At 40.3% G+C, this 17,595-nt stretch overlaps 2 protein-coding genes across 4 annotated transcripts; one reads left to right on the top strand and one right to left on the bottom strand.

The window, feature by feature from the left end:
- Nucleotides 1-6,351: 6,351 nt before the first annotated feature.
- ankrd13a (ankyrin repeat domain 13A) lies at nucleotides 6,352-13,429 on the bottom strand. The gene is made up of 15 exons (XM_079517105.1): nucleotides 13,039-13,429; nucleotides 12,412-12,547; nucleotides 11,915-12,039; nucleotides 11,762-11,807; nucleotides 11,281-11,424; nucleotides 10,966-11,155; nucleotides 10,232-10,298; nucleotides 10,052-10,133; nucleotides 9,754-9,815; nucleotides 9,520-9,650; nucleotides 9,258-9,415; nucleotides 8,953-9,084; nucleotides 8,661-8,821; nucleotides 8,434-8,498; nucleotides 6,352-8,301 (listed from the first exon to the last, which is right to left on the bottom strand). Exons 1-15 carry the CDS (start codon nucleotides 13,138-13,140, stop codon nucleotides 8,103-8,105), a joined length of 1,800 nt encoding a protein of 599 aa, XP_079373231.1. The 5' UTR covers nucleotides 13,141-13,429; the 3' UTR covers nucleotides 6,352-8,102.
- A 358-nt stretch (nucleotides 13,430-13,787) lies between these two features.
- gatc (glutamyl-tRNA amidotransferase subunit C) lies at nucleotides 13,788-17,382 on the top strand. Of its 3 annotated transcripts, none has more exons than XM_079516324.1 (5): nucleotides 13,788-14,033; nucleotides 14,431-14,484; nucleotides 16,114-16,283; nucleotides 16,894-16,997; nucleotides 17,188-17,382. In XM_079516324.1, exons 1-5 carry the CDS (start codon nucleotides 13,905-13,907, stop codon nucleotides 17,247-17,249), a joined length of 519 nt encoding a protein of 172 aa, XP_079372450.1. In that variant the 5' UTR covers nucleotides 13,788-13,904; the 3' UTR covers nucleotides 17,250-17,382. The 3 variants fall into 3 exon arrangements, with proteins under 3 accessions (XP_079372450.1, XP_079372449.1, XP_079372451.1); XM_079516323.1 differs by having other exon boundaries at nucleotides 14,431-14,490; XM_079516325.1 differs by lacking the exon at nucleotides 14,431-14,484.
- The last annotated feature ends 213 nt before the right edge of the window (nucleotides 17,383-17,595 follow it).

Below are 17,595 nucleotides of genomic sequence, written 5' to 3'. Positions count from 1 at the left end.
AATCTTGGGTCTTTGTCTGAAGTGTTCAGTTTACTTTACTAGTTTTTTGCCTTAAATGTGCCTAATTATTCTATGTGCAAGAATTGTAAATGTTGTTTTATATTGTGCCTCTCCACACAAAGAAACAAAAAAAACATGTATTTTCTGATGAAAGAAATGACTGTTCAAACATTGATTGAGACATTATACTTTGTGTCTAAGTCAGAAATGTAAATTCATCTACAGTATAAACTATCATAGAGATTAATGACTGTTGTGGTTTTTAGCAGCTACTCATTTTCAATCAGGTAGGATGTGACAAAATATTGCCTGTCACAAGCTCTGAAATGAACTATTATAGTGTGTTTCAATCCACCATGTATGTGCTGCATTTAATTTAATAGAATGGGTATTATGTAAGCCCAATGTATCCTTATTCATAAAACCATTTCACTTAAATAGACGAAAACAAAAAAACAAAAAAGTGTTGTTTTTGTAGTTTTTAGGTCATTTATTTAGAAGGTGATTTACATACAGTATACTGTATCTATTTTAAACTTGTTCTCATTCCCTCATGCCATTTCATCTCAGCAGCAAGATATTCTAATTAACAGGCTGATTTGCAATATCCTGAATTAATCAACAAGGCAATAGAGCAGCTTCTACCTTCAAATGCTGCTGAATGTTTTATTTAACAGATAATCCCCCGCCCCCTACACAGACGCACACTCATTCCCCTCACAACCTAAAACAGACACATGGACAAACTATGGCACAAACAAAACCATTTCCACTAGCTCCCCCCAAAGCCCATAGTTATTCACACTGTCCTGGTTGTCAGGGCCTGAATGCTTGAAAGATCACTGGTATGAGAGATAGAAGAATGGAAAGTGGAACACACGATTCCTCATTTGGGTACTGGTTGAGGGAAGCATTGATCAAAGCCCCTTTGTGTGAGCCACTACCGCAAGAGAGGTGTCTGCACAACAGACCAGCAGAAGAGAGAGACACATGAAAGGAGCACTGCTGATTGGATGGCCTCTAGCTCTTCCATCTGAGATGAACAGCTTTGCAGTGATTACTGTGCAATAGGGAGGGAACACAGTGGCTGCATAGATATGTATGCCTTTTACCAGATTTACCAGAATGCACATAATGTAATAAATGTATGTACTGTAGTAGTAGTAGTAGTAGTAGTAGTAGTAGTAGTAGTACAGTTGGTGTCAAATACTGATCAAATAGCACTTAACAAGGAGGGAGAAAATGCTGCATTAACAGTTTCAATTATCATGTTATGTCATACAGTATCAGTACATAGCTTACATGCAAATCGTCATCATGGATGCTTGTAAGCCCAATGATGGCTGGAAACAACTGTTCATGTTCATGATTGCACATAGAAATAAAAACAAATATCAACATTTAATTACAGCGGGTCCTTAAACTGATTATGATGCATCAAGACGTGCTCTTTAGTCCACACAGTAAAAGATGCCATGGACCTGTCCATTTGGATATATTTGTAGACTCTGAGTTTATGCACTTCTGTGGTCAAATCATGCCCCCCAGCATGTGATGTCATGCCAATTAATGGCATTATGGTTCCTCTGATTATTGCAGAAGCTGAAAATGATCTCTTTTGATGTCAATAAACAATCATAGCAACAGGTTTTTTGTAGTTGCATTTTCAACATTTCGATATGACTCCCAACATTATGCTTGTGGTTCTGGTTCATGCTTGTAATGATGAAGAGCATGGATGGCGAGATAGTAGGCTGGAAAGTGAAGGTAAAGGCCATACACATCAGTCATGAACATAATGATGTAAGGATATAACCCCAAGCAGTTTGACCTTTATACTTCATTGCTCTCTGACATTTCAGTTATGAAAAATGGGACCCCACAGGGGCCCACACCCATATGATATGCCGGTCATACTTTTACCTTAAGAAGATAGATTGTTGGTCCTTTGTGGGCCTATACCTACAAGTAACCTGACAATTTCTGTAGATTGTTGGTCTTTTGTGGGCCTATACCTACAACTAGCCTGACAATTTCTGTAGGTTTTACAAATCTGCCTTCTTAAACCAATGTTTCATTAACAGCGTAAGCATAGCCTAATCAGGGGCGGATTAACCCCAACAAGGGTCCCTGGGCCTCTAAGTGTTTGGGGGCCCCCATATCGCACGTGTGGGCAGAATTTTCAGGGTTTTTACATTTTTTATCATCTTTTTGACCTAAATCTAAACGATGCACTATGCACGATGCATTAATAGGTTTAGGATAGGTATAGGATGCCAGTAGGTGGGCACCAATATTGTTTGTGATATGGATAAATGTTATTGTAAGAGCCATATGATGTCTACTGATTTTAGAGGTAATTATTTATGTCACGTCACAGTGCAAGGCATGGTCAAGGCCAAGTTGCCACGGTATTTAATGGGTCCCTAATCAACAGCAGGTGTTGCTGATAGGCAGAGGCACACCGTATTTCAACTGTGCAACAGGAGCTGTGGTCTGTATTCGGGAAGTATTTATTGAATGCTGAGGTGACAGATCGGCTGTGAAATAAATATTGTTTATTTATGAATTCACCGAACAGTTTGGACTTCAGTTTATCAAGCACACCTCAGAACACCTCCTTGCCGTCAATATACCACGTAGTGCCTTTAGTATAGGACTTTGGACACTACAGTTTGTCTTATATGTGAGTCATGTATCAGTTTGTGGGGGAAAAAGACTGGGGCACCAAGATTGGGCATGAATGGGCAGGCACCTGTCTGATCACTCAAATAGAGGAGGCATGTGTCAGTGGAGTGAGATGTTCGAAAGCCAGATTGACATTTGTCAAACAAGGCATGAAAATAAAATATTCATTCATCCATTCATATAACCTACACATGCACGCACGCACGCACGCACGCACGCACGCACGCACGCACGCACGCACGCACGCGCGCACACACACACACACACACACACACACACACACAAACACACACAGACACACACACACACACACACACACACACACACACACACACACACACACACACACACACACACACACACACATTTTGGACAGGTGAAATCTGACAATGGCCCTCCGTTCTCCAGTAAGGAGTTTGCAGACTTTGCACAATATCTTGGCTTCCATCACAGGAAGATTACTCCCTACTGGCTACAAGGAAATGCTGAAGTTGAAAGGTTCATGCGCACCCTGACCAAAGCAGTCAACACGGCAACGGCGGAGTTCTTGAGGAACTATGAGCTACTCCTCACCTCACAACCAGTCGGCCCCCAGCTGACCTGCTCTACGGCCGCCCCATGTCAATCAGACTCCCCACTGCCCCGTTGCCTCAGGAGGAGATATGCTTCGTTCCACAGGCGGAAAAGATGAAGGCATATGCTGAGAAAAGGAGGAATGCATCACATTCACAACACACACTGAGGGAAGGATATGTGGTGCTTATGCGTACGTCAGCAGAAGACAGGAAAACTTGTGACACCGTTTGACCCCAAGCCCTACAAAGTCATAGCGGTAAAAGGCACCATGATCACAGTCTAGAGACATGGCCATGTTGTCACACAAAACCAGTCATTCTTCAAACTCCTGAAACACCAACCTGAAATCCCACTGACACCACCCAGCGATGAAAGTGAAGATGATGACAACCCACAGGTTGATCCACAGCGCCCTGTTGTACCAGGACGTGTGCCCCAAGCCATGAGGAGATACCCTCAAAGACCTGAAAGACAAACGCCACAGAGACTGTTTAAAACGCATTGAACCACAGTGTAAAAAAAGATCACACCTGTGTGAACTGAATGGTGCAACTCCCCTCTCCCCTCTCCCCCTTCCTCTCTCTCTCTGTCTGTCTCTCTCTCTGTAATTAGCAGGCAACAGTGCAACACTCTCTCTCTGTTTCTGGCACAACAGCGCCACTTTTGCCCCTACTGGTACTCTAAAGATAGTCACATAGGTTAGGGCGGGCATGCTGTTCCTTGGAGTGGTTGCACCACTCAAAAAGAGATAAATCTGTATTTGTGCAAAACAGTTATTTGAAAATGCAACAGTAATGGTTATTTGAATGTTCAGAAATATAACCTAGAGCCCTAGACAGACATTGAAGGTCAGCCAAAAGAAGTGGTTTTGTTTTGTTTCATTTTTTCATTCAAAGGAAGGGATTTACAGTGTAAAGCTTTGAGAGAAATGACGACGTCACTAGGAAGCCGGCAAGCGAGTGGTAGTAGTTGACAGACAGACAGAATGTATGCTATCATCACAGCTGTGTGGACATCGGCTCATTACAATAGCCATTTTACATTTAGACATTTAGGTGCCAAAAACTGCCCATGATAATGGTGCCCATGCGGCATTCCATATCCGATTAAAAAGACGGCTTTAGGACCCAGATATCACGCGGCGGAAGATTGGGTGTGCACTGTGCAGACTGTGCTCGCGACGCTACTGCACTTCATTCATTCTCCAACTACATCATCATCACACGCACTACAATCACCTTCGTGATGCTGCAGCTGCATCATATCATTCCAAGTTCAACTATAATTGTTTGTTTTGCAATGTTAGTAAGCGGACAGTTGGAGGACTCTAAACTGAACGAGAGGCCTTATGTGGTACTCCAGAATCAAAATTTAGGTAAGAGTTCGCATGAGTAGGCTACCATACCGGCCTATATGTCACGTACGCTAAATGCAAAAGTGCGCTTTTCGCTCTTCTGAGACGCAGAGCATTATTAAACTAATTATTGTTCATAGTTAAATTATAATGAAAATTGTGTTATTATACATTTGTATGTTTTTTTGCCTGTCTTTTTTCCAATATCAAATTCAATGCTTGATTGTAGGATGCATATTTTGTTACAGTTGCAATGGCGACGGTCCTTTCTATCCTGCTGGTGGTGATGATCACAATGGCTGTATGTGTTTACAAACCACTGCCTCGTCGATGAACCTCTTGAACACTTCATGGAGGATGGATAACAGGATAACAATCTCTCTTCAGGATGGATCAGTAACTCACTGGGAGGCAGCCAGCCAATTCACATGTATAGGCTACCTAGATTGAACAGAATTGACGGCTTATTTTAAAATCAAGTTTTAATGTTTGTTATTTGTCATGCGATACCAGCATTTAGAAGTTGAAATGCCTACCTCCTTTTTCTGTAAGATGTTTTGTTTAATTAAAAAAAAAAAAAAATTATATCATAAATAAATGATCATATCATAAATAAATAAAATAACATGAATAGACTTAATGGTTTCATGGTTTATAATAAAAATGTTTATAGTGCTTCCATTTGTTATTTTGTTATCATGTCTTAATTGATGTATAGCCATATACTTTCTTCTGTTTTAATCAATAGTAGGCCTAGCTATATCATTTTATTGCTACAGCATTTATTGTATGTTGTACGATTGAAAAGGAGTGTTCTCACTCAATGTGTTTTATGTTTTAAATTTAAAGTTTTGTGCAATGATGAGGTATGGGGCTGACATGGGCATCCAGGTGACCATGTTGCCAGGCTTTATTTCAATTTAATAACTTGCTAGAGAAATAAAAATTATCACAAGAGTGTCACTTTAGCTCTTTTAATAGATACAGTTGTCAATAAGCTACAAGTCCATCCATATCAGCCATGGAAACACACCTGATGTGGCAGAAAGTATGAAATCGGTTACTCAACTCTTGAATTGCAAAACCATTTGAAGGCATATCTTTAAAATCTGGTTTGCATTCTCAGATGAACTAAACAGTCATGACATGGGGTACAGGCTTTAGTTCATTAGACAGACACCCTACCCAAAACCCTAACCTAACCCTAAACGTGCAACGCATGTCAGACCAATGCATTTTTGGGATTCTGTGCATGTTTCCATTCAACATTTCAATTTCACTTCTATTCTTTTACTGTAGGCATTAAGAAAAGGAAAATCTGAAACTGCAATGCTGCACTTGGTACACAAGTTATCATTTGCACAATAAAGTAAAAATCTGTTCACAATTGATTTTTAACATCGTTTACAAATCATGATAGATCTCCATTTTGATTTCTAACACACATGGAGTATACTAACACAATTCCCATTCCATATTTAGGCATACTTTCTCCTACATAAATCAGTGTATAGGCCTATGCTCCATTTACACAATCCAATTGGATCACAATAAATGGCTGGGAATGGGATACTATATCATTATGTAAAACCCAGAGCACAGATGGCTGGTGTGACTGAGGGAGATTACTTTAGGAGCAAAACATTAATGAACATGAAGTAAATGTTAAATATGTTGTGTACCTTTGTAGCCTACAGAAAACATTTAAACAATGACATATCAGTTCAATCATGTGGAAATAAAGTGCTTTTATTTAAGAAATCAACACGTTTTTGACATGTTAAAATAAAATAAAAAAAGCTTTACAGCTAGCAAATGGCATATTAAAGTGTTCCCTCAAAATCTAACCAAAGCTAGCCTTGGTAAAGTAGGCTTTTGAGCAGTTTGGCAATGTGTTCATTAAAATAGCAAATTTTGAGTTCAAGCCTCAGAAAACTGGACAAAGCAACACAGGCTGTTGATAAAAGGTTGGTTATCAGTTAAATCAACTATAGTGGTTAATGGTCTTTATCACTCAATTACATTTGGAAAAACATCTTTTTGAAGATAAAGCATTTTCAAATCAGTTTCCACATCAGAAAGGTTGGTACCATTGCACAGAATAAACACCTCCACTTCCTTAAGTGGTACATGCCTCTTAAATATTAACCAGCATATCTGATATTCAAGTCCATAATTTCATTCTGCCAAGTCGGTGTTTGTAGCTATAAGACGCTAAAGACTTGCCCTGCTGGTTTAGGTGTCATGTCCATTTAACTTGAAGAAAAATATCTTTCATTATTATGATCCATACAACACTGATGTGATCACGTCTAAACTGTATATTTTACCAGTATCATATCTTGCTTTATACTAGTTATTGTTAGCACAGCCTATGTGGAGCATGTCACAACAACATAAGACAACTTGTATGAGTGACAAATAACCCCCTTTGATTCTTGAAATCATGACACACTACAGTATGGATACACAGGCACAGTGGGCGCTGCTATTGCTTCTGTGAACTGAGGTGATAATGGTTGAGGTTATTCAATAACTCTAAAATCTAAATCGCCCTAACCATTAAACCATAAATGGGGCACGCTAAACAAAATAAGGCTTCAGCCTAAGGGAAGCCAGGAACTTCCTTCTTCTTGTGCAGCAAAGATATCACCATGCAGCTGAATTACATTTTCTCACAACATGCTTTGATAATGATATCCATCTTATACTATACTGTACATTCACAAGTATCAGATTTAGTTTACACCGTAAACCTTCTAGCCAGTTTGGAATGAACAGAATAGAAAATTATGGTATAAGTATAACATAAGAAGGTATGTAATGGTTGACATCATTCTGCACAAAAGAAAAATAAATAACGATTCCAATTTCTACAAAGAACAAGCCCAATTTCAAAGCAAAGAGACTGTGGAATAATGGAACCCTGAGATTTTCAATCATTCAGTAAGACCCTCTACCAGGTGACTCTTTCAAGTCATTTCCTATACTTCAATGCTACAGAACGCACTGTTAATTTAACCCTGCTACTCAAAAACATACGGTCAATGACGTATTGGGTCGCAATTATGATTCTTAACTGAAGGACAGGACACATAACTGACTACGCATACAAATATATAAAGGAGTATGTTCTTACCAAAAATAGCTTTTGGAAAATTTTGAATAAAGGGAGTTTGATATTGCCTGCATGTGCAACAACAATGATCTATTACAGAAAGGATTAGAGGTTGCATAGATTGACTGTAGTGGTTGGGAAAGTTGAGGTGTGGCTGTTGGTTCTGGATCTGGAAAAGTTAACACGGTTACAGTGAGGTCTGGCCTCACTCCTTAGGCTTCATTTATTATTTCGTCACTCCACCTAAAAAAAAGGGACGCATTTTAAACTGGAAAAAAGTCTGTTGTAAATACGTACATCGTTGAGCGACATGTCATGACACTTTTTCGGCAAAGAATAATTAGCCTTTATTCCCTCTCGTTCCTTTCACTTTTCAGTGAGCGATAGCTGCAATATCCTCTCCAGCTCCTCTTCCTCTTGCAGTTTCCTCTTCTCGTCTTCCTCTTGAGCTCGGGCTGAGAGCTCCATGGCCAGGCGGAGGTCTGTGTCAGGGCTGGAGGCTGAGACTGAGCTCACAGGGCTGGATGTGCCTCCCAAGTCCACTAGCGACCCCTCTGGGACACTCCTAGAACAACAGGAGAATAGTGAGCAATAAGAGAAGACAAGAAGACATGTCTCTTTTTGTAAATAAATACAAACACATTCTAGTAGAACTCCATTGACCTGGCTTTTGCAGATATAAATAAAAGGCGCCTACCTGTCACTCGGGCTACTGAGCATAGCATCACTGAAGTCACCGTTGGCATTATCCCAGCTTAAGTCCTGTAATAAAAACCAGAAGACATTAGCGCTTACTGGAGAATGAAACTAGATAGAACCGATTTATCTTGAGATTAGGAAGATAGCTGCAGGCAGAATGTGTGGTCTGGTTAGGTACAGTACATGTGAGTGAACTTGGATCTCTAGTCTACTTGATGCCCTGACCTGTCCTGGGACATTGCAGGACTCCAAAAGACTCTGATGGATGGCGTACTGCAAAAGCTCCTCGTCGTGGTTGGACATAGGAGTGTGGCGGCTTCCCCCCCGATGGCGGTAGTGCACAGGCACATCAAACACAGAAGGACACACCTGGAATGGGAGGGGTGCTAGGTGGACCAAAAAACAATGGAGCCGTTTTCAGCAAGTTCCTATAAATGTTTTACAATATGATAAGAATAAAAGACTTAAAACATTTGATGCATCACATATGTTAAGAGCGAAATAGCTTTGATCCTACCAGCAGCTTCTACATCTTCCCCCTCTGGCGTAGGTGTTGTAGCTGCAGATGTGTTGGCTTGGTTTTCTGTATTGCATTTGTTGACATTTCCAAAAGTAATCCTGGCATTGAGCACATGGAACAGGGGAATCTCTGTGTGAAAAGGTCAAATAATAGATTAAAATAGGTAAATAATTAAAACACCTTAAAATAGATTTTGCATATGAATGAGGGCCTCCGTTTATCACTTGAATGTGTGGTTTGTGAAAAAAAAGTCATGATTTATATTGTGCCATTTATTTTCTGTGAGGGGATGGTGAATGTACCAATCTTTACGGGAAATCCTGGGGGGAACTTCAGGGTGACAAAGTCCCGCAGCCGTGCAAAATGGGAGCTGGTCCGGGCCATGAGGTCAATGATGGGTGTTACCTGCTCCACCAGGGACAGGGGGTGATCCTCACTCATCCACAATGTGCCCTTGAACCTGTGTAGAATAAAGAAAATGTAAACTCACACAAAATATAACTTCCCCTTATTTGACATTTGACAAAAGGTTTATTGTGCCATCATGCTGTTTCTTCCCCTCACTTCTGTGTTCGGGTGCTGAGCTCAAGAGGACGTCCAATGTCTCTGTTTTCCAGGTCAAACTCTGGGTCAAAATATTCCTCTGGAGTGATGGCAGTTGGATTAGTGGCAGTTGCATACTCCAGAGTAAGGTCCTATCAAGATAATTACAAGAAGTGTTCATATCAAGTCACCTGGTCGACTCCCACAACTTCAAGAAGTTATTCATGCATAGTTGCTAGAACAATGTCTTCTTACCCCCTGTGCACTTATGTGCTGCTCCACAGTGCCCAGAAGAGACTCAAGGACATTCCGTTCACCTAGTATGAAACAAAGTCCATTTCCCATTGACCATATATTCACACATGGACATTTTGCTCTTACTTCATATTTGGACTCACTTCATACCCACTAGTATGAAGTAAATGCCACCATGTGAATAATGGTCTCAGTGGATAACACATTTGTTATGATCATGTTACATTGACCTTTTAACAACAACTCTCCTTAATCACCATTTTGGGAAAATCATGTCTGCACAAGGTTTCACACATACTTTTTATCCTGGCCTTCTCTTCATCTGTAAGATGTTCTGTCCTTGTCCGAATCACCACGTTCACATTGTTGACACTAAACACCTGAGAAAACAACCAAGTATTATTCTATCACATACCGGTAGATAAAGTCACAGTAAGCTTTAGTGATTATGTTTAAAATAAAGTTACATCATATGAACCTTTGCTTCGAATCCATTGACAACTTCAGTTTTGTCAGTCCTCCATCCCCAGACCCCAGACTTATTCCTGGTGAAAAGAAGATGTTTAAGAAGAAAGAAAAAAAAACTTGTGCATTTAAGGGTACATTAGAGCTATTACATAGAGATATAAACATAGAAAAATCACACCCGTGTGAACTGAGTGGTGCAACTCCCCTCTCCCCCTCTCTCATTAGCAGGCAACAGTGCAGCACTATCGCTCTCTCTGTTTCTGGCACAACAGCGCCACTTTTGCCCCTACTGGTACTCATAGTAACATACATAGTCACATAGGTTAACACGGGCATTGCTGTTCCTTGGAGTGGTTGCACCACTCAAAAAAGGAATGAGTCCCTCACACTGCCATAACTTGCAAAAGTCCAAAACACACACACACACACACACACACACACACACACACACACACACACACACACACACACACACACACACACACACACACACACACACACACACACACACACACACACACACACACACACACACACACACACACACACACAGTCTATTAGATGCTAGGTACTTGAGTCAGGCTGTTGACTCACACAATTTTTGATTTTTTTTTCCGCCTTAGAATCTAACAATAGCGCAAAAATAGTTTGTGAGTAAAATAATGTCACGGCAGGGATGTACTACATTATGTAATCATCATAATGTGAAAAAAGTGGAATGAGGAAAAAGATGGGGACTCTTGCCTCTCAAAAGCAATATCCTTGGTGTCCAGGTACGTATTGACAATGGAAGTAGTCAACCTTTTGGCAACTTCCTGTTCAGCAGGATGCATTGAATCTAATGTGACATCCTCCATTTCTTGAGATATGTTGAAGCGTTCAGTGTCCACCACTTCCTCATCATGGTTCACCTCCATCAACTCTGTGCATGTATCTGTTGAAAGTTCCAGTATAAACTAATGTTTTGCACAAACAGCAATGAGAATGACACAAAGACCTCTGTCAAAAGGTTAAGGCCTGTGTGTGTCTGAGACACTGTGCGCAACTGAATTCACGTACCATCGCCTCTGAAGATGTAGCTCCGACGCCCTCTGATCCACGTCATGTTCTCAAAGCCCAGAAGAGTAGAATCTACTCGCAAGCTGGAACCACTCTTCCAGATGCGACAGACATCACTTGGACAAACTCTGGACACAAGGGGGACTAAAAAGAAAAGGCAGCATATGAATTTCAGAAAGCTAAAAATGAAAGCACATTTAAAACACAAAATTGGCAACAATGTGCTGAGAATGTCTTTTTTCCCGCATGACATCACAAAATCTTACTTTGACGAAGCATTCTTTATTTTAGTGAAGAAACCACTGGGCTTTGCTTTAAATGTTTAACTGGCCCCTTAAATGAACTTTTTTTCTTTTAAATCTTGACATAAAATGTATTTAATATTTTCTGCATAACACATACACCAATTGAATGAATTAAGTGACTACTTAATTTATTTAACATGTAGGCTACTGTATAAAAAAGGGCGGTAAAAGCTTACTCCAGCTGGTGAACTCCCATTTCATTTCCATGTAGAAATCAGGAGACTGGGGGCAAAACAAAACATTGGTTAATTCATATTTTCGCTAGTACATGCTTGAGTTTTAGAATAAGATGTAAAAGGCAAGAGGCAAGGCATTTTGTCAAGTGAAACCTCTCTGATCTTGGACAGCAGCTCAGGCACTCCTCCCAGTGCTGTAGATGCTTTGAGGTAGTCTCTGCGTTGAAGCACCAGTTGAACCATCTCTGGGTCTCCAGTACTGACTGCCTCCTGCAGCACTAAACACAGAGACAGATTCAGTCAAACACACCACTCTAACTCTTTTAAGCTAAGAACATATGCCATCCACAAACTGCAAACATTGATTATAAAACCTCAGGGCTCGTGGTAATAAGCACTGAGGGCAATAATGCCTTACGGCAGACAGAAAAGACAAGTGGTTTAAAGTGGTTTTAAAGAGTGTAAAAGAAAAATAAAGTGTATAAGAAATACCATTTTGCCGAAGTGTATATAGGTTGAAATACAGGGAGGGCTCCAAGTGCCCACAAAGCCACTAAAACATGACATTTGTAAACCAAATACATAGACACAAACAATCATGCGATTGCCTTGCCAGTTGCCAGTATGTAATTTAAGATTAAATGCCTAACCTGTCCAATTCTTGGAATTCTCTTTAGTTACTGAAGCCCCGTGTCTCAGAAGGACTCTCACTGACTCTAGGTGCCCAAGTGACACGGATAAATGAAGAGCTGTCCTCCCTCTGGGATCCACGGCCTCAATGTCACTCTAAAGGAAAAATAAGGAGCGATTTAAATGAGTGCAATCCAAAGAAAACAAACCGAGCCGAGAACCGTTCGTGAACAGGTATGTGTCAAATTTGCATTTGTGTTTGTTATGAAAACTGATTAACTGAATGACAACTAAGACAACAAATGTTCTATAATCTATATATATATATATATATATGATCTATCTACCTATCTATAGATAACCTATGCATTTATTTAATATGTCATTAAACCTAACGTTTCTATTGTTACTGAATAGTGAATGCATACAAGGCTTTTAATTCATTCAAAAATGATGTAGGTCTACTGTCAGTGTCATAAAACGTCTGTCAATCCACTGGAGCCACTTGGAACTGCTAAATGTGACGCCTGGCCTACATTACTAGATGAAGACCTACATAGAGAGGATGACGCGTTATTTAATTGTGTAGCAGCTGATTCAACGATAGCTGTATATTATGTTCTGATGAATGTGAGATGTTTACAAACCTGGGCCAAGTCATTGTCCAGTTTCCTGTAATCATTCTCCCAAACCGAGGAATGCAGTGGAAACGACACTCTAATAGCTTCGCTAACGATAGCCGTGGACATCTTCCTCTTTATGAAGACTCTCAATAAAACGTTTGGCAGGTTATAATTATAGCCATGTGAAAGACTGCTGTATTCCCTCGCAGCGACCGAACATAGAATCAATATAATTGATTTCCTCGTTAATTGGCAATACTAATGTAGCCGGCTAGCCAACTTTCCCCCAAAGCTTTTCCTAAATAAAACTTTTGAACGCGGAAGTGTCAAGACTATACCATTATGATAGGGGTGTTTTGAAATAATACCGAATAACACATACATAATTACAATACAAAATCAATAATAACTCAAACCACTGATCCAACTTCATTATTCAATCAACAACGGTGATTTAAACACTTTCGAGTGTTGATTAATTTAATAGAAATACTGCCCTTTCGGGGGGGAGGGAGGGGTATTTATCAGATTTAACCATCCCCATGGGGGTGGGGCGATAGTACACCATCCAATTTACTGTATAATATATGCCCCCCCCCCCCCCCCCCAATTTAGAATATTTCGCTACATATAATCAGTGATGCAATTATATGTGGTCTGATTAGTTTCCTTTAAATGTAAAATAACTAAATAATCTCCCCATGAAAATACAATCGTTTCTGGGTTTTTTTTACCTACACAATCTGTCCGAGTGAGCCCGCCATTCGCGCATGCGCATTGTGGCCAGTGTATCCCTGTTTATTTGTTAGTAGCTAACATCAGCATGCTGCAGTGGTGTGTGTTTAACCCCAACTCTATAGTTTAACCTATTTAGTACACGATCATTGAACATGATTAGCACTAGGTCTTCACTCTACCATGTCAGAACAGCACACGCTTGTATGACGTTATCAAACGTGACCAACGCCTTTCCTAGAATGACCTACGTTATAGCACGTCGACGTCGGTACAGTTCCAAGGTAAACTAGTTTAGGGATTTCAAACTTTTTCATGTGATGTCTCATGTCTGACATGCCACGGGCCTAGCCTAAGATTTAGACTCGTAGAGGTATTTTTCGATTCTGACGTCGTAGAGAGCAGACGTCAGAATCGAAAAATACCTCTACGAGTGTCTAAATCTTAGGCTACCACGGACCATGGCCTGGCTGGACCACCATTGCAAATTATTTACTCTAGATAGGTGTTTGTTGAAATTAAAGTCTTCTCGTGTCTCCTCCCAAAGCTCTTATAAAAAATAACAAAACAAAATATCACTTTAGCCTACCGTTTAATGGCCCTAATAATTACATGAGGAATAGATTAATCATGGTGATTTTAACTTGTCAAAAAATAACTTAATTGAAAACTATTTTCTAGGTACCATGGGTTGCAATGTGGAAACCTGCAGTGCTGGATAAACAACTTCCCAATGTAATGGTGATAAAGATCTGCTCACTCATTCATGAATTCTAATACCGTTTTACTCACAATGTTTTACTGCATATTGAATGTATATTCTATATATTTGTCCAATAATTAAAGTTATAATACACATCTTTATAGCACATTGGACTACTGCATGACGTGCATGTATTGTATAACCTTGGACATGCCAACCACAATTTATAAGCCAAGTAAGACAACACCTTGTCAGTCAGTATGCAATGCCAGTTGGTACCACAAGGTCACTTCCAGCTCTCTCTCTGGTGGTAGTGTTGGCGTGATTAGTAGACACACGGGAGAGTCTTTTTTGCGGAGCCTGGGAGTCGATGGTCGCTGAGGGGCCGCTTGTTTTTACAGGTTAGGCTTAGGTTGTATAACCCCGCCCTACTAGTAGTAGCCGGCGCTGTAAGACAAGGGGCCCATCGGAACCCAGGCTCCGCAGATACACGTGGTTCATTGTCGCCACCAGGCCGAAGGCATGGGAAGAGTATGTTTTGCACTCCGTCCGTCCGTCTGTGGACAGCTAATCTCTGGCACCGTTGGCTTGATCGCAGCCACACTCTGCACACACACTCCCTGGATGCCAGAGCTGAACCTCTGCCCCAAATTTTCCACATTGGCCTGTCAAAGCGCCACCAGGCATAGTCGCTTTTTGCAAAACAGTACACACAGATTTTGTCCAAACATCATGCAAATTGGTACACAGTCTCTCTACACGAAACGGGTCTTTTATATTTCATACTCCATCCTGATTGGCTAAGATTCGCTAGCCTGGGTTCCAGCCTGATTCGCTGCGTTCCGTGGATCTGAAAATGCGCTGGACAGAGGCTGCTTGACTCGCATTTCATAACGTCACCTGTTACGTAGCCACGTTGTTGCTGATACATCATCAGCCAGCGCTACTATTTCCATGCTTCTCACTGTTGACAAAAAATAGCGCCGTTCAAGACTTGAGAGTAAAAACCTACTGTAAAAAGTATCCGATTTCCATGAAATTTTGCACGCACATTCCCTCTAGGCCGAGGAAAAATGCCAATGTTCAACTCGGCCTCATAACTCACTAAAATATTACTCCTTCAGATTTTATCCAAATCTCACGCAAATCGGTACACATGATCTCTATATGTAATCAAGATGGGGTGACAGGCAGAGTCACGTCTTTACATATAACTGCACCGATCTGTGTAAAACTTTGTATGCACACTCCCTACAGGCCAAGGAAAAACATCTGGCCTGCATTTTTGAATTCTGCCTTTTTGAGCACCACCAGGAGGCCCACTTATGTGCAACACTTTTAATATTAGTTCTTCAGATTTGATCCAAATATCAATCCTGGTGGAGACCTGTGTCCAGAGGGGCACTACTTCTAGTTAATTGTGTTAAATTTTTCTGTAGTTCTATTTAGTGCCGTGAGACCTGGGTTCGTATGGTCAATGTTTATATTTGGTTGGCTGCTAAATAAATTGAGCTTTATTGACTTTAGCCGTGGTCTGTGGCTGTGTGAACTGAATTACCTGGACATCTGCTGGACTACCAGCCTTCTAGTACTCCACACCAACACAACACATTACAACCTCTAGTCTAATCATGTTTATTTTGATTCTTTCTTTTTTAAAGGTAAGTCAAGTCCCTGCTGATCTGGTGGACAAACTGGAGAGACTAGCCTTGGTTGATTTCCACACCAAAGAGGGACTGATATGCTTAGAGAGAGCCATACAATTTGCAGATCAGCTTCATGTTGTTAACACAGATGGAGTTGAACCAATGGATTCTGTTCTGGAGGAAAGGTACAATACAAATGAGACTAGATTACAGTGTGTACACAATATTTTTAAATCATGTATTTGGCTCTGTGGTCTTAAAAGTGAATGTCAGGGGATTATCATTAAAGTTGCAGTCATTTTCCACTGGTATGGTACATTTCCATTATTACAGCTTTGCCTAGAGGTTAATTACAATTATACAACAGGTCGTTTTGAGGAAGCAATCTGATTGGTTGAAAGAGCTTTCTAGCCGTGCTTAAAACCACATTATTTCAACGCCTAATCAAAACAAACAATTCAGCTGTGCTTTTCTCTCGGAGTGCAGCAGACTCTGTGGCTCTAGTTTCTTGGGACGTCACATTTGTGGTCGTAGTGGCCATTGAAAAAATATTATTTTTCAGCGATTCTCTTAGTTTTAAGGGTAACTGTTGTATAATTGCAATTTTACACTCGAGGGTGTTCTTTAACGTCATTAATGCACTTCTGCGATACCTTTCGTAACTGAGTTCCTATGGCACTGCAGGCGTTGCATTAATGACGTTAAAGAACACCCTCTCGTGTAATATTGCTTAAACACCTACTTTCTGCCTATCACTGTGTTGCATGCATCCCTCCTAATTAACCTGTCTTTCAGAACATTGCACCTAAGGGATGATTCTGTGATGGAAGGAGACATTGCTGAAGAATTACTCCAGCTTTCCAGAAGCACAATTGAGGAATATTTTGTTGCACCACCTGGTAAGGAACCATCTTTGGGTTTCTATACATTTTATGACATCAGGGATTAGTAAATATCTGGGTGCATGATTACTTACTGTACCTGTACACACATATGATCCATTAGTAAGCATTTTGCAGGGTTGTCATTCAAGTTTATAATAGGTGTTAAGCTGCATGATCCTAATATTCTCTTTTTCTTTTGTCCAAGGAAACATTCCCCTACCCAAGAGGGAGGAGAGGGCTACCATGTTGCAACATTCTGAGTTTTGACAAATGCATCTGTATATTTATTTTATATTATATATTGTTAATATTTCAGATTATTATGGTTTTGGTTTATTTGTAAGCATTGGTTTTCACCAACAATTGTACTACTACATTAAATTGACAACATTTAAATGTATGCAATGTCTGTATTTTGTAGACTTTGCAGTTTTGTTTTTACCATTTTAATATTTTGGCATTAAGTCGGGGTAGTTATTTTCAAGCACTAGGTGGCGCCACATCCACTCATGGTTTAATCAGGCTTTTGTGAGCACCTTGGACAGTTTTTAAGCTTGATTCAGTATTTGGATATTTGATATTAATTTTATCAGACACTCCCCTTGCTATACAA

Source organism: Electrona antarctica (genome assembly GCF_951216825.1).
Source record: "Electrona antarctica genome assembly, chromosome: 12".
NCBI classification, from domain to species: domain Eukaryota; kingdom Metazoa; phylum Chordata; class Actinopteri; order Myctophiformes; family Myctophidae; genus Electrona; species Electrona antarctica.
The sequence above is the reverse complement of the archived record's forward strand: the minus strand, read 5'-3'. Positions and strand labels throughout refer to the sequence as shown.

Coding starts and splice junctions, on each gene's coding strand:
- ankrd13a (XM_079517105.1), bottom strand. CDS start 13,140: ATGTCCACGGCTATCGTTAGCGAAGCTATTAGAGTGTCGTTTCCACTG. Junction 10,134..10,231: donor TCAATGGATTCGAAGCAAAG/GTTCATATGATG, acceptor TTGTTTTCTCAG/GTGTTTAGTGTCAACAATGT. Junction 9,816..10,051: donor AGAGAAGGCCAGGATAAAAA/GTATGTGTGAAA, acceptor GTTTCATACTAG/GTGAACGGAATGTCCTTGAG.
- gatc (XM_079516323.1), top strand. CDS start 13,905: ATGATTAGCACTAGGTCTTCACTCTACCATGTCAGAACAGCACACGCT. Junction 14,034..14,430: donor GACGTCGGTACAGTTCCAAG/GTAAACTAGTTT, acceptor ACTATTTTCTAG/GTACCATGGGTTGCAATGTG. Junction 16,284..16,893: donor GATTCTGTTCTGGAGGAAAG/GTACAATACAAA, acceptor CCTGTCTTTCAG/AACATTGCACCTAAGGGATG.